General features: G+C 49.3%; 1 protein-coding gene across 1 annotated transcript; it reads right to left on the reverse strand.

Moving 5' to 3' along the window:
* Positions 1 to 356: 356 nt before the first annotated feature.
* Positions 357 to 1580, reverse strand: LOC112181390 (UPF0496 protein At4g34320). Its single transcript, XM_024319755.1, has one exon. It carries the CDS (start codon positions 1578 to 1580, stop codon positions 357 to 359), a length of 1224 nt encoding a protein of 407 aa, XP_024175523.1.
* Between the last annotated feature and the right edge of the window lie 16062 nt (positions 1581 to 17642).

Here is a 17642-nt window from a genome sequence, read left to right on the forward strand (position 1 = left end):
TCTCAAAATTTTGATATTTTTAAATTTGAAATTATATAATTTATTTAGTTCTTCTGTCATGCATGTGTACTTATTGAGTAGGTCATTATCGTGATTTAACTCTTAATTTCATAACTAATAATTAACTTATTTTATTCAGAGTTAAATGTGTAATTCAAAAAAAGAACTCCGATAGACTTGTGTTTACTTGCATTTGTAATATTCACTGAAAAAAAAAATTAAGCATGAAACTACTAATTATGTTCACACCCAAGAAAAGAAAAGAAGTCACACCCTAAATGAAACAATTTACATGGACAAAAAATAATAGTGAAACAATCTACATGGAGAAAATAATAATGAATCAATCTCTAGTACTACTTCTTGATCTTCGTGTTCCACACTGGGCTACTCTTCAATTCGCCATATTCCCCTAGAACCTTATCCCTTGCAGTCTCTATAACCCGGAGGCACTGCTCTCTTTTCTCGTCCAGTTCCTCAATTTCCTTGCCAAACTCTGCCAGCTTTTCCAGAATAGACGTCACTTCCTGATCAACCACATCCACTCTTCCCTCATCATTTGTGGAGCTTAAATTGGACAACACTGGATCGTTCCCTTTTGCAATGACCTTATTAACATGACACATGATGTCATCCAACTCTTTAATGGCGTCTCGGGTTCCGGCTTCCATCGACTTAATTACACCCGTATGTGCCTCCAGAGTTGATTTATAACCTTGAATAAAAGTCAGAAGCCAGTGTTGTCCCTCTTTTAATACTGCCGAAAAAGCATAACCAACGGCACCACCAGCAACAACTCCGGCGATACATGGATGAGAGGTCATGGCCGACGCAACTGGCGGAGCAGCCATAGCCGCCGCCATGATGGTGCAAACAAACAGACCAGACAACATACCCATGAACACCACATTTACGACCTTCTTTAAAGTACGAGTAAGCTCCAGCTTCCTATCAAACTTCACAATTCGATCTTTCAGCTTGTCAAGCATGTCTCTATGTTGGTCGCGCAGAGATTTCACCTTGGCAACAACTGCTTCCGCAGAACGGTGATACATCTTCTGAGACTCGTTGAGCTTCTTCGACACTTCCCAATCAAGTACCACATCTGTAATGCATGAATGGACCTCACGAGCCGAGTTGATAAAGTCCTGCAATTCCAATCTGCAGAGTTGAAGTGTCTGCAAGCTATTGTTGAAGTACTCCTTGATCAAGAATTGATCCAAGAGCTGCTCATTCGCCGTCATCACCATCCTCGCCCCCACACCCTCTGCCTCAACTATCTGTTTTTTGCATGACAAGATTACCCTCACAATCTTCTCGTTGGAATGCGTCAGGTACTTTAGGCATTGCTTGAACCGATCAAGACCGGTACTGCGGACGACTTCTTCGGCGCCGGAGCTGAGTTCGGCGTCGAAGTCTTGCAACTCTTTGTCATCTTTGCAATCCGCCTGATACGATCTCATCAACTCTTCAAAAATTCTTGGCTCGGAATTGATGGGAACAATCCTATGATTCTTAGCAAAGGATGTCTTTCGCTCCAAAACGGGTCGTCTCTCTGGCTTTGCTTGAACACCGCCCATTTCGAAAATACACCGCCCACGAAAACCCGACTTCTAATTCTCTTTGTTTGTGTAAGACTACAGGTAGCTTCGGATCGAACTGCTTCATTTTTATATATAGCTGGGGTAGACGGATAGTAGACAAGAAGACAATTTAATCAAACACGCTACTTGCTTACCAATTAAGTGCTCGAATGTCGGTCACGCGGAAAGAAACTTCTATAGAATTTAATTAAATTTCCTCTTCCCCACCTGACTTGCAAGTTGGAAGTTTCCCAACCGTGTGGAATTCGCTTCGCCGGCTTCCACGACATTCCCAGGAAATGTCCATCGTAAAGCTTTACTACTTTTATGGTCAATGAGCTCTTTTTGTAAGTTCTTCGAAAAATCAGTGGGTGTTGTTGTCATCAAAAAAAAAAAAAAAACTTTTGGTGTTGTTTTCCTGCTTTTCGTACGTACGTTATCTCACTTCAGCCACAAAAGAAAATGAGCTCTTTTTGTACTCTGTCATTTTTTTTAGAGTGCTTTTTGACTTTGTCGGAGTTTTGAAAAACAAGAGGTTTTGTAATCATTCATTTGTGAACAATTTTATGTTATACTATATATGTATAGAGAGGCTCTTCCGGTGAGATATTCTCTAGCCAAATGCCCAAATTTCGGAATGAAAAGTGAATATATCTATATATCTATAGAATTTCATATGAAAGAGATGATACACACACATGGCCCTTCTAGTGAGGGATCCTTTTTTTTTGTCTTTTATAGAGATAGGGCATTAGACCAACTTTTCGATCATATTTTCACATCTTAACCGTTCAGTTTTTAGATCCTAATGTATGGATCACTTCTGCAAATTTTCAGCCAATTTGATGATCGTTAAGGCATCTAAAACTGTAATTTACCATTATAAACACGAATGGTTCCGATTCGTGTAAATTGCAGTTTTGGATGCCTTAACGATAATCAAATTGGCTGAAAATTTGCAGAAGTGATCCATACATTAGGACCTAAAAACTGAACGGTTAATATGTGAAAATATGATCGAAAAGTTGGTCTAATGTCATGCCCTATCCCTATAAAAGACCAAAAAAAAGGATCCCTCACTAGAAGGGCCCTATGTATATATGGTCTTTTTTTTAGGGATAGAGCATTAAACCAACTTTTCCGATTTTGATACCGGCCCGTACCGGGGACGGGACTGGGACTTCAGTTTTGGGTGCCCAGCCCTAGTCTTGGCTCTTCATTCTTTTCTACGGAAGGATGCTGGGCTTATTTTCTTCATTTATTGAGTGAGGAGATTGACAAGGAAAATAGGCACTTCGTTGTCAAATTTTCTTCATCTTCAGAGGTCTAATTTTCCTTGGTTCAGATTTTGATACCGGCCCATACCAGCAAATTTCGGGACGGGACTGGGACTTCAGTTTTGGGTGCCCAGCCCTAGTCTTGGCTCTTCATTCTTTTCTACGGAAGGATGCTGGGCTTATTTTCTTCATTTATTGAGTGAGGAGATTGACAAGGAAAATAGGCGCTTCGTTGTGAAATTTTCTTCATCTTCAGAGGTCTAATTTTCCTTGGTTTGGGCTTGTGGGTGTGCTAGGGGTGTACTTAGTAATATGCTCGTGGGATGAGTGTGCTAGTGTAATGTGCTCTATATAATGGCTCTTTCTGACAGTCCTACCGGGCAAGTCATTATTGTACTGCTTGCTGAATTGCATAATAGATGAATGACCTTTTCAACTATAAAAAAATAAAAATAAAAAATGTTGAAGGATATCGACATAATGTGTGCCTCTACAAACTAGGGTTTAGAGTTGTAAAAGAAATGTGTTCTAGGTATTCAATTGTAATCAGATTCTATTACTTTTTTGGGTACCTTGTAACTCCCTATTTAAAGGGCTCCTATTATCAATAATATACACAATTTCATTTTCCTACAACACGTTATCAGCACGCTCAGAGCAAATAGCCAAGAATAAACCCTAGCTTCAGAAAAAAAAAAAAAAACTTTTTCTTCTTTTTCTGCCGCCACCAACAATTGTCAGAAAAAAAAAAAAACTTTTCCTTGCAGTCTCCCACAGCCGGCCAACCCCATAGCCTTGTAGGCAGGCCTAACCCCGCCCAGTCGCATCAGATCTGCAGCCTAGCGCCAGCCCACACGAGCCTAGTCGCCCCCCACCTCTGCTCGCAACCCCCACCCCGCGCCTCTGCATCCCTGCCTGCACCCGCGCCCGGCGCCCGCCCAGCACCAGACCTCCGTGCGGTCTTCCACACACGGCCCAGCCCGGCCTGCCACCCAGCCCATAGCGTTTTCTTCCGGCCACCAAACCCTGTCTAGATCGGCCTCAATCACCGATCTCGACTTCGACCCAGATTGCCTGCAACACCGACCCGATCTCGACTCGTCTGCAGCAGCCCACTCCAGCGCCTCGCTCCTACACCTTCGCACCTCCTTGTCTGCCAGCGCCCCGCGACTGCATCTGCAGACCAGAAGAAGAAGACGCAAAAGAGAAAAGAATGGAAAAAGATAGAAAAGAAGAAAAAAAAGGTGACCCGGCCCAGAAGAAAAAAAAAAAAAGGAAAGAAAAAAAGAAACAGGCCCTGCTGCCTGTACATACATGTGCATTTGCAAGCATAATTAGCTATAATGAGCCACGCTCATTGTACCGCCAGGGGTACCAACGCCCACCATATAAGTGACTGGCGTAAAGACAGCTAGCCGGGTTACCGCCTGAGCCCCGGATCAACCCCAAAGCACCGCCGACGCGCCGCCACGCCCCGTGTCAAGTTAGCATCAGAAGCTACTGAAACTGGGAACTGAAGCACATCAGTCCCACATCGAAAACAAGGAGAAGATCATCCTCTTCCTCACCTATAAAAGGTCCTCTCCTCTCTCCTCATTTATTACGCATTCAATACTTACCTACTGTTACTTTGTCAACATAAATACATTGACTAACTTAGGCATCGGAGAGTTGAAGACCGCCCAGCGCGGTCTCCCTCTGACGCCCATTGTATTTTACTTGACAGGTAACGGGAACCACTAACAACAGAAACATCGATCCGCCCGCCGGATCAGCGTTAACTAAAGTCCAGCTACCGCTAGACTTTTAGACATTAACATTGGCGCCGTCTGTGGGAAGCCTTGAACAAAAAGTCATCCCATCACAATTACCATGACTAACGGTAGCGGGGGAAATGTCGAGGAGCAGGCAGACCAGTCCGCCGCTCCCCAACCCGCCACCCAGCGGTAAGCATCAACCGCGCACTATTCAGCACCCCGGTCAACCCTGGCGGTGAAACAAATCCAAGCAGCAGCCGCCCCCCAGGTCAGGACCTCACCGCCTTGTATGAGCTGGCGCTGGCGGACCTCCACAAAGCAAACAGAGAGCGCGAGCAGGAACGCAAGGAAAAGGCTGACGCCCAAGAGCAGGTGGCCACGCTGATGACACGTTTCGACGAGCTAAAGCGGGCGCTGGACGCAAACGCCAACCCAGCACGAAGTGAGCAGTCACACAGCACCAGACACAGCCGGCCTACCGCTGGCATAGGACCCATTGTGCAAATGCAGGTACCGCTAAACCCACCTGAGCTGGCAGGAATGGGACCACCCCCTGTCCCCAACTGTTGGAGCAGGAGGCGGAGTCATCGCTGCGCACCCACCCCTCGAGGACTAGAGCAAGGACTGAGGGCAATCTACCCATTCCCGGGCGAGGGTCAGTTCCGCGGAGCGCCCGCGCAGGCCCCGCTGGCAACGCAACCGCCCAAATTTTGGAGAGGATACAGCAGTTAGAACAGAGGCTAATCCTGGCGGAGGCAGGCACCCCGGCGCCAGCCCCAAACCCACTCTTCGCGTCCAGGCCAGGACCATTCACCACTACAATTTTGCAAGCCGTCAGACCAGCGTTTGCAAAGACCCCAAAAATGTCACATTATAGCGGTAAGACCGATCCCTTCGTCCACATGGACACGTTCAAGAAGGTCACCAACAACAAGGGATTTGATGACGCCACCCTCTGCCACTTGTTCAGCGAAACGCTGGATAGTGAGGCAATGAGTTGGTTTTTCGAGTGTCCGCCAGGGTCCATCGGCTCATTCCAGGCGTTATCTCATGCTTTCCTCTCTCGATTCATCTTGTTGTCCGCCGGTCATCACAACACGAGCCAGTTGTTTGGCGTCCGGCAGGGAGAGGACGAATCATTGAAGGCATTCATCACAAGATGGCGGGCGGCAGCATCTCAGTGCCGCGATCTCGACAAAACAATGGCTTCGGCGGCTTTCAAGCAGGGACTCCTCAAGGGACCATTCCTCTATCACCTCAACTACAATCATCCAAACGCGGCGTATGATCACCTTATGAGTGAGGCGGTCATTCATGCCCAGGCAGAGTTTATCACATATGGAGAAACCCCACCGCCACCAGCAACACCAACAAAATCATCTCAACCCTCCTCCAGCCATCAGGAGACCGCCAGCAAGGCCCCCACTGCACAGCCAGCTGACAAGAAGAGGGAGTGGCAACAGGGCAGTTATCAAAGCAAGAGGCAGAAGGACAACCACTACAAGGGCAACCGCCCATCCCATGGGGACAATCGCAACAAGCAGACGGAGTCCTCTCAGCGGTATGCGGTATTTACGGTCCTCACAGCCTCGTACGAGGAAATTTACAATCAGTGCAAGGATCGGATACCACCGCCACCCTCACCGAAATTCCCCAAAAAGGGCAAGCCAAGAAACACCGGCATGTGGTGCAAATACCACGAGGACAGCGGTCACAATACCAACAGTTGCAACGCTCTCAAAACGGCCATTGAGACCTTGTACCGTTACGGCAAGATGGATCAATTCAAGGTGCGCCAACCGCCACCTGTAATTGCCAACATTGAGCCACTGGGCCGCATCAACACCATCGATGGCGGGGCTCTAATCACCAACATGTCTCACAGGGCAAGAAAGCGTTACGCACGCGCCAATCACCCAAAGGAAGTCTGTAACATCCGCTACGAGAGATCCGCCAAACTCCCAAAGTCTGGTTGGGAGCCCATCACCTTCTCAGAGGAGGAGGAGCGCGGAGCACATCTACCCCATGACGACCCATTTCTGATCGATGCCATTCTCGACAGATGGTCAGTGGGAAGAATCCTGGTGGATAGCGGATCTGCTGTCAATGTCATATTCAGCGGTTGTTACAACAACCTTAAGCGGAACAAGAAACTACTACAAGACCATGAGCCATTGCTTAGCTTCTCCGGCGATATCACTCAATCGCTGGGTTCTGACTACATGCGGTTAACCATCGGCTCCAGTCCATGTATGGCGGAGGTACATACTGAATTTATAATTGTGGATTGTTTCAGTTCGTATAACGCCATCATAGGACGGCCGGCACTCAACAAGCTCAAATGCATCATCGTCGGATACATGCTTCTCATGAAGTTCCCCACACCCAACGGCACGGGCTGTGTCAAGGGAAGTCAGCAATTGGCAAGAGAGTGCTACTCAACCACCATTGCGCGGTCAACCCGCCGCCACGAAATCCTAACGGTAGGAAATCAGGCACCACCACCAGATATCTTCGAGGATCCTAGGGATGAGGAGAAGAAATATGTGAAGAAGGAACCGGTCAATCCAGAAACATCGTTGAAGGTCATCAGCATCTCCGACGAGCACCCAGAGCGGACAGTCCGCATAGGAGCTCAGCTAGACCAGAGGTGGCGGCAGAACTCACTCAATTCCTACGGGACAACGCCGCCGTCTTCGCATGGTCATATGCAGACATGCCGGGTATCTCTCCTGAAATCATCACACACAAGCTAACCATCAAGCCATCCTTCTATCCTATCAAGCAGAAGCGAAGGGCCTTTGACGAGGAGAAATACCGCGCCATAGGGGAGGAGGTCGCCAAGCTCCAGGGCATGGGATTCATCCGCCAGGTAGTCTATCCCCAGTGGATCTCCAACCTGGTCATGGTCAAGAAACCTAGCGGCAAGTGGCGGATGTGTGTCGACTTCAAAAATCTCAACAAGGCGTGCCCAAAGGACAGTTTCCCTCTACCACGCATTGATCAGCTGGTTGACGCAACAGCCGGGCATGAACTCCTCAGCATGATGGACGCTTTCTCCGGCTACAATCAGATCAGGAGTGTACCACCTTCACCAGCGACAAGGCCTGTACTGCTACAACGTTATGCCTTTCGGTCTGAAGAACGCCGGTGCAACTTATCAGCGGTTGATGAATGCTATGTTCGCTGAACATTTGGGCAAGATAATCGAAGTCTACGTGGACGACATGTTGGTCAAGAGTATAAAGGCCAGCAGACATGTGGCAAACCTCAAGATCATAGTTACCATCCTCCTGGCCTATGGCATGCGCCTCAATCCAGAAAAATGCTTCTTTGGCGTCACCGCCAGCAAATTTCTGGGTTATATCGTCAGTGAACGAGGAATCGAGGCTAACCCGGACAAGGTACAGGCCATACTCGACCTGGCGGACCCTGAGTATAAGGTACATGTCCAGTGCCTCCAAGGCAAGTTAACCGCCCTTTCTCGATTCATCTCCAGGCTCACTGACAGGTGTGCCCCATTTTTCAAACTCCTCAAAACGACTCACAAGAAAGTCATCAACTGGAACCAGAATGTCAGACGGCATTTCAGGGCTTGAAGGATTACCTAGCGGCAGTCCCACTACTCTCTATCCCTGTGCAAGGAGAGACACTGTTCATATACCTAGCGGTATCGATATCGGCGGTGAGCTGCGCCATTGTCCGGCGGGAAGGACAGGATGAGCTCCCGGTTTTCTACGCCGGCAGAGGCATGAACGGGGCAGAAACAAGATATCCACCCTTGGAGCAGCTAGCTCTCGCACTCATCGTTGCCGCCAGGCGCCTCCGCCAATATTTTCAAGCGCACACAATCCATGTGCTAACTAATCAACCGCTGAAACAGGTGATGCAGAACCCTGAACATTCAGGGCGCCTCAACAAGTGGGCCATCGAGCTCAGTGAATTTGACATAGATTACAAGCCAAGAGCCGCCATGAAGGCCAGGCAGTAGCGGACTTCATCGCTGAACTTACCGAGCGTCAGCCGGAACCCAGTACTCAAACAAAGTCCGCAACAGAAATAGTAGCCAGTGCAGAGACAACTCCCCCACAGTCCGATTGGAACCTCCACGTGGACGGATCCGCCTGTGCCAAGGCCAGCGGCGCCGGAGTCATCTTAACCGGACCCGGGGGACTGAACGCAGAGTACGCGTTGAAATTCAACTTCAAAGCTTCAAACAATATGGCGGAGTACGAGGCGCTCATAGCCGGTCTACTCCTCGCCATTGACTCCGGAGCTGACAACGTCAACATATTCAGCGACTCCCAACTAGTCGTCAATCAGGTCAACGACAGCTTCCAAGCCAAGGACCAGCAGCTAGCGGCATATTTTGGGTACGTAAAGACGTTGCTAAAGAAGTTCAAATTTCACACAATCACACAAATCCCCAGGGAAAGAATGCCAAGGCTGATTCACTGGCGAGACTGGCAACCGCCCAACCGCATCAGAGTCCAGCGGACACAAGGGTGGAGTATCTTGACAAGCCAAGTATCACAAAGACCCTGGCGGAAATCTTCAACGTTCAGGTCAACCCCAGCTGGATGGACGAGATCATTACATATAAACGCAACGGAACGTTGCCAGAAGACAAGGTACAGGCAAGACAGCTCCAGCGAAGAGCAACCCGCTACAACATCCAGCACGGCAAGCTCTACCGCCAGGGGTTCACCCATCCTAACCTCCCCTGTCTAACCCCAGAGGAAGGAAGGGTTGTCCTAGCGGAAATCCATGGCGGGGAATGCGGAAACCACTCGGGCACCAGATCCCTGGCCAACCGCACAATGCGACAAGGGTACTTCTGGCCTACACTTGGTGATGACGCCCGGCAGATTTCGAGGTCTTGCCACAAATGCCAACAGTTTGCAGATCTCCCACACGCACCAGCGGAACCACTGTCAATCATCGTGGGCCCATGGATTCATTCCACGTGGGCCTTGATCTGATGGGAAAATTCCAAACTGCCAAGGGTCAGTTCAAATACATCATTGTTGTCATCGATTACAACAGCAAGTGGATAGAGGCAAAGCCACTGACGGCAATAACTACCGCCAAGGCACCAAGTTGAGGTTTGCATCTGTCGCCCACCCCAGACCAACGGCCAGGTCGAAGCGGCAAATAAGATAATCAAAAAGTTGTTAAAAAGAAGCTCGACAACGCCAAGGGTTTATGGGCGGAAAAGCTCCCAGAGGTTCTGTGGGCCATACGAACAACTCCAACCTCCGCCACCGGAGAAACTCCTTTTTGTATGATGTTCGGCACAGAGGCTGTCTACCCATTGAAGTTACTCAACCTACCGCTAGAGTCGAAGGCTACTGCCAGAGAACAACAGCGCCGGCGTCAACTTGGACAAGGACCTCCTGGAAGAGAAAAGACGCAAGGCCCACTTACACAATCTACAAAACAAACAACGGGTATCACGTTTCTACAACGCCAGAGTCAAGGCCCGGAACCTCCAGCTGGGGGACTCGGTCATGAAGGAAGTCATTCCGCCGCCGACAAAACTCCGCCCAACTTGGGAAGGCCCGTACAAATTGTGGAAGTCGTTAGCCAGGCACCTTCTACTTAATGGACAAGGACGGCGTCACATCGGCTCGCCCTTGGAATACTGAACACCTTCGGTATTACTACAAATAGTCAGAACCCTACCCAGGAGCATCTTGACTTAGCTAAATTTTTTTTGTTCAAATATTTAGCTAAGGGAAGCTACCCAACGGGTACTACCCCGCTTTTGTACACTGATCAGTCAGCTATCAATGAACGAGGAATTATTCAAACCATTGTTACCAAGTCTAGCACTGAGGGCAACTGGCAACGCCAGCAATCGTCGGCGGACCTCGTCCGCTACGAGGTGCACTTGGACCAATCTTAATTCCTTTAATGTTTCATTGATCGACAAAAGAAAAATACAACTTAAAACACTACATGGCAAACCAAGTCAGAAATTTATGTTACGCCCCAAAATTCTTTACAAACTGATATGCCTCAGCGGCTACAAAAAGCGGAAAGCGGAAAAAACTGGGGAAGTCTCAGCTAGCTTCAGCGGTTGGCTTCGACTTCTGCGGCTTCAACAGGCGCGGGGCGACCGATCGGCTCGCTTGATCGGACCCTCGAGCTGTCGGACTGGGGGTCTCTATAGTACCATCAACCCGGGTGTGTGCCTCCAGAAATCCGGCACGTGACACCTCCGACGGGGTCTGCTGGGAGTCTGCTGGGACCCTTCCGGCGGACTGGGCCACTTTCCCCGCTGCCCGAGTGAGTACCTGCAGCTGGGGCAGCACGACGTCTGTCTCCGGCGGGACCTCTCGGCCGCCGGCACGTCAGGCTGTACGCCTTTGCAAAGTCAAAGTCAATGGCACCCTTCCGCTTCAACATGTCTATATTGGCCCGGGCCCTAGACTTCGCCGCTTCGGTCAGTGCCTTCTTAAATTCGGCCGACTGCTTGAACGCTTCGACAGCGGCGGCCGCAGCGGTACTCCCTTCAGCTCTCAGGCGGGTAACCTCACCCCCCAGCCGCTTCATTTCGGCCATCCTATCGGCAGACTCCCGCTGCACTATAATGAGTTTTTGTCTTTAGCGGCTATCCGCTCCTGCAGCAACGCGATCTCCTGCTCCAACTGGGAGACGCGTTCATTCCTCTCCAAGTCCCGCCTGATGGCCGCATTAAGCTTGCCGCGGGCGTCCGCATAATCACACTCCGCCTTGACCAGCCCCCGCTCAACCTCCGCCAGTCTCTCCTTTGCCTCCGCCAACTCCCTCTGGAGACCTCCGATTTCTTCCTGAGCTCTCCCTCAATCCGGGGCTGCTTCGACGCCGCCACGAACATATCATGTAACCCCGCCGTTATTTGGCCAAAGGCTGAGTTGAAGGGCGATTGGTCAATTGCCGTCGGGCGCGATATGCCCGCCAGACCGCGAACCCAGCCGCTCGCACAGATGGAAGAGGAACTCCCGCTCCCTTCTGTCATAAATGGCGCATACTTGGCGAACGAGTCTAGCTCACCGACGGCGGGCGCCTCTCCCTCCACCGCCACAGTCTTTGAGGGAGCCTGTCGGGCCTTCTTCTGACGACGGGACCCGACCACCACTCGTCTCCCTCTTCCTCGTCAGCAGACTCAGCCGTCCGGCGCTTTCTCTCCAGTGCCCTCTGACTCCCAGCGACGGCCCTCGTCACCCTCACTGGCAGCTCCTCCCTTGTCACAGTGACATCTTCCGCCGGTGGCACAACCTTTTGAGGACCCCGCCTGTGAGCAGGCATCCGCTCCTTCTGTGGCCCGGCCGCAGCACTTCCCCTCTGATCCACGCCGACTGTCTGAGTCCCGCTTGCACCGTAGGCAGACCATCCTCACCAAGGTGAGACTGGTGCGGCATCGGCATCACCACTGGAACATCGGACTGGCTCAGCGCAATGTCTCCGGGTTCACCACGGTCTGCTGGGCCGCCAGCCCCTCGGCATACATGGCCTCCAAAAATTTTCTATCTCCGCCCGATCCATCGCCTTCTCAAATGCGTCGCGACTCGATTTGTTGCCCGGCGGAGTTTCTAAAAAAAAAAAGCGACAGCCATCAGTCAAACAATTCAAAATATAGTACGATGTGACAGGGTAGACTCCTCACCAATGGAGCGTGTTAGTCGCAGGTCGACCAGCAACTCCCAACCAGTCAGCAGGCGGAAATCAAGCAAGTTTCGGTTCCGCCAGCAACCCCTGATCCTCACCACGCGACACTCTTTTTCGCGCGTTAGCGTGTACCGAAGTCCCGCTGCACAAAAAATAATAATAATAATACACGTCGTTAGTAGGAATACAAGTGCAAGCACGTCAACACGCCAAGTACTTTCAGCGGAAACCGGACACCAACCTCGAATAGGTTGGAACTCAGACTTGATCCTAAATGTCGGCCCTTCCTCATTCGATCTGGCGTGGTACTCCCACCGTCTGTAGCAACGCAGAAGGTCCCCGCCAGTAGGACATTGAGTCCCTGAGATTCTCAATTAGCTTTGGCGCTCCCTGCCGGCGACTCAAGTTCACTTGCCTTTGCAGCCTCGGCGCTTCACATACACCAACTCGTAGAGTAAAGCACTTCCGCCACAGTCGGCCCTCGCACCCGGATAACCGCCAAAGGGAGTTCAGGGCCAACATTAACCTCCACATATTGGGCCAAATCTGACCAAACGCAAGGCCAAATTCGCACACCAATATCTGGAGGTTGGGCACCAGCGGGAATGTCAGTCCTTGACGGAATATCGCCTCGTGAACGGCAGCAAACCGCTTGGAGAATCGAGGCCTTTCATCCGCTGTCGGCGGGCGCAGCTTCACCGACCCGGCAACCGAAACGTCTGTTTCATCCGGTTAACGGCAGCGGCGGTCATCCGCCCACCTGCCTCGTCGACGGCGGTGCCATCTGAAGAAACCACGCTGATTCGGCATTCTGCCCCGCTACTTCCTCTTCGCCAGCAGAGCCGCTAGCAGCACTATTGCTTGCCAAGCGCTCGTCGCGCCTAGTTTTGGAGCAGCGGCCTCACCCGCCCTAGAGCTCTCTGGACGCGAACCACGGCCATAGCTACGTCCCAAAGGATGGTCTGAAGAGGCTCAACTTCTAGCGGTTCTGGCAGTGAGGTTCCTGCATGGGCAGACGGACGCAACGATCAATAAAAATCCTATCCGCCGCGCTGAACGACACGTCAGACCCGGAATCCTCACTGCTCGAAATCTCTATAACGTTAGCCATCCCAAACCCTAAAACCCACATCAGTTAGCACAAATACAGATCTAACCTACTCTCGCATCAGATATAGCCAAAGGTATCAACAACAAAACCCAGAAAACTCCAAAGTGAAAAACAGACGCACTCAACCCAGATTCGGCTATCTATTCCTTAACCACCAACACTTAGCCAACCATAATCCAACCCCCAAAGAAATCCCATTCAACCTCAAAACACACCCAGCAAAACCAGCAGTCATCTCAGAAAGGCAAAAACAGCAAACCAGAAATAAACAGACCCACTAAAACAAAACAAAAAGGGGAAATCCAGGTACCAACCTCAGTGGTGCAATCTTCAGCACGGTCGTGCACGTGACGATCGACGTCTCTCTGGAAACGGTATACCACGCTCCGGCAGGCTCTCTCTTCGGTCTCGGACAACAGAACTCGAAGACGACGACTAGGTTTTCAAATTTTCGCAAAGTGGCAAATCTCCAAGGTCCCCCCCCTCCCCTTTTTATCTCAGCATCAACGGTCCTAAGCCGTCCGCTCCATAACGGCATCACGTACCAGCCGTACACGTGTCATCAGTCTCCACTCACTCTCAGAAGTACCCGAGCGTTACCTCGGTTATGAAACCCACAATTAATATCATTAAAAGCTAGAAGATGGACAGGCTTAGGAGACAAGCCTACGCACGCTAACCCGCTATAGGTTCGACACGTGTTAAACAGTTGGGATGACTTCGTAAGAACCGCCAGCGGATCTTCACTTGTCATCCTCCAAGTGACGGAGTCTCCGCTGAGGGAAACCCGCAGCGGATCTTCACTTGTCATCCTCCAAGTGACGGAGTCTCCGCTGAGGGAAACCCCGCAGCGGATCTTCATTGTCATCCTCCAAGTGACGGAGTCTCCGCTGAGCGAAACCCCGCCAGCGGAACTTCTTTTGTCACCATCCAAGTCTCCAGCGGAACTTCTCTCGTCATTCTGTAAACGGGCGTCCTCCGCTACACAGCACACCGCTAGCGAACCCCTTTCTCATCTGACAAACTGCGTACTTTATTCAGCGCAATACCGCTCAATAAATACACCAAGCACGTCTACTTGACGCTGCTTCCTGCTACATCTAGAGGGGGACTTCCACCAGCGGTGGATCCCGAGGCCACGCCTCTCTGACAACGCCGCCACGCGGAGTTACGGTCAGAATGTCCCTACGGGACACGGGACTAGTCAACGTCTACGACAGCCCTGATCAGGTACGTTGACCCCCGTCACTTGGTGCTAAGATTGGGCTCGCAACCCAACACCTCTGCTCCGTGCAGCGCTGCTCCGTGCAGCGCTGCTTCGTGCAGCTCCCCTCAACAAACAATAATAGCGACCATCCGGAGGTCCATCTTAGTCGGGAGTGGGGACTCCCTGGGGGACCTAGCAGGGCCCACCCGAAAGGGCACAAAGCGTTTGCTCAGTAATCCATGGTTGACGACGCACTGACGCTAATTATGCTTCTGCAAAGTCTAGCGGGAAAAACGCTTCAAACCGCCGATCAACTCCCCAACCAATTGCCCTCCTTGACTGGGGATTTGGGGGACTTGTACATACATGTGCATTTGCAAGCATAATTAGCTATAATGAGCCACGCTCATTGTACCGCCAGGAGTACCAACGCCCACATATAAGTGACTGGCGTAAAGACAGCTAGCCGGGTTACCGCCTGAGCCCCGGATCAACCCAAAGCACCGCCGACGCGCCGCCACGCCCCGTGTCAAGTTAGCATCAGAAGCTACTGAAACTGGGAACTGAAGCACATCAGTCCCACATCGAAAACAAGGAGAAGATCATCCTCTTCCTCACCTATAAAAGGTCCTCTCCTCTCTCCTCATTATTACGCATTCAATACTTACCTACTGTTACTTTGTCAACATAAATACATTGACTAACTTAGGCATCGGAGAGTTGAAGACGCCCACGCGGTCTCCTCTGACGCCCATTGTATTTTACTTGACAGGTAACGGGAACCACTAACAACAGAAACATCGATCCGCCCGCCGGATCAGCGTTAACTAAAGTCCAGCTACCGCTAGACTTTTAGACATTAACACTGCCCAAAAAAAAAAGGGAAGGGAGAAAGGCAGCCACCAACTGCCAATTTCCGACCAGATCCGGCAATCCTAATTTAGCTACACGCCTGCATCAACAGCGCGTGTATAAAGACTCGTGAAGTAAAGCTTCAAATCATCAAGTAGCTTTTGTAATTAAAGTTTCTGCTTTCTTTTCTTTTAAATTCCTTTATTTGTTGCAGGATTGTATAATACGAACATAGGTTTGATTATTTAATAAGCAGAATTGTGGGGATTCACGCTTAACGAACTAAGAGCGTTCGTAACCAATGAACTAAGAGTGTTCCTAATAAACAACTAAGAGCGTTCGTATGAACTAGAGTTAGGGAGGCAATGGGGCTGGTTGGGGATGAGGATCACAATACCATCCCATCCCCGAGGTAATTCTTCACCCCCATCCCGCTCCAATCCCAATAAAAATATATTGGGGATTCCCCGTCCCCATCCCATTGGGGACGAAGTCTCCAAACCCGCCCCAAATCCCTAGTAAGAATTTAAAAAATAGAATTTTTTTCTTCTCATATTGCCTTTTTAAAATCAAATCTACAACAAGTAAAATTAAAACATGATTAAATTCATAAATCATAATTTAGTGAGTGCAAAAGTCAAACACCATTAAAGTAAAGTAGTAAATGTGTATATTTGTGATTTATATTATAATATATATATATATATATATATATATATATTAAATATATGTATATATCATTGGAGCGGGTTTGGGATGAAGATCATAATACCATCCCAGCCCCATCCCTGATCTTAGATAGCAGGGATTGGGGATCCTCATCCCCATTCCCTATTTGTCCCCGAATTCTCCCCCCATTTGGGGTGGGTATCCAATGGAGCTCCGCCCCGCTGGGGATTTTTGTCATCCCTACTAAGAGTGTTCATAATACTTGGACTAAAGCGTCCGTAAGCATCAAATTGTGACATATTTAAACATCATTGTTTGGTCTAATCCATTATTCTTGGAAATTGATTTCTTGGTAGCATAGCTCGGAAATCTTATTATTAGTTTTCGTGGAAGTTTAGCTCTGAAACTAATTCGTTCTTGTTCACCCTTTTTCAGGATGTCAAACTCGAACATACTCGATTTTGTTCCATTGGATTATGCAGGCAAAAGATACATATTGTGGGCTCAGAACGTTGAGCTCCATCTTATTTCCCGTGATCTATTGCACACAATCCAAGAGCTTTGTTCTGAAGGAACTGCTCCAGACCCTCAAACTGAGATTAACAATTCCAGGGCACTTGCCCTAATGATGCGTTATATGGATAGAGACCTCCAGTTTGAGTTCATGAATGAGGATAGCGCATAAAGCTTTGGCAAGCGCTTCGAGAACGTCATGGCAATGTTCGTGACTCCATCTTCCGAATTTAGAAGCAGAATGGAATGATCTTCGCTTCTCTGACTTTGATACAGTCATACAATTTTATTCGGAAGCTCTCCGCATCACAGGAATGATGCGCTTCTGTGGCAAGACTATCACAGAAGAACATTGATTGAGAAACCTCAATACCTTCCCTGTCTATGTTATGAGATCCTGCGATTATTTCGGACTCATATAAATGCAAGACGGATCACAAGCTTTCAAAAGCTTATTGAAGCTATGGACATGCTGAAAGGCAATACAACGAGCTTGTGAGAAGAGAATTGATAGGCTTTGAGATAGCTATCCAGAGCATCGTCCCATGGCTAGAGAAACTCGCCATAGACATCATGATCCATATGATCGAAATGCTCATAAAGGTAGTCGCCAAGGCGACAATCACGCCACCGTAGGAGCAGTGATTTTGAGGGACTAAGGGTTGGAAACCATAGAGCCAACGTTGGTCATGGTCATAATCTTCCAACGCCTCAGGTCCTAGGGACCATGCACATTGCGCCAATGCGCCTCAATCAAGGGAGAGTCCTCTTCATGGTATCAATTTCTGATATGGAACGTCTGATCAATGAGCCTGAGTTTGCAATGTACCTAAGAAGGTAGTTGCCTCACAGTGATCAAGACATCGAGTTCAAAAGACCTTAAATCTGGCGATGAAAACAAAATGTCGCAGATTTTTATTTCGAATAGTCTTTTATTTTTCCAAGAATTATGTAATGGCAGTTATGCCTTAAATCAATAAATGACATTTTGTTTTAACTCTTTCTCACTTGGCTCACCTA

The sequence above is a fragment of the Rosa chinensis genome, unplaced genomic scaffold (genome assembly GCF_002994745.2).
Source record: "Rosa chinensis cultivar Old Blush unplaced genomic scaffold, RchiOBHm-V2 RchiOBHmChr0c38, whole genome shotgun sequence".
Lineage (NCBI taxonomy): Eukaryota > Viridiplantae > Streptophyta > Magnoliopsida > Rosales > Rosaceae > Rosa > Rosa chinensis.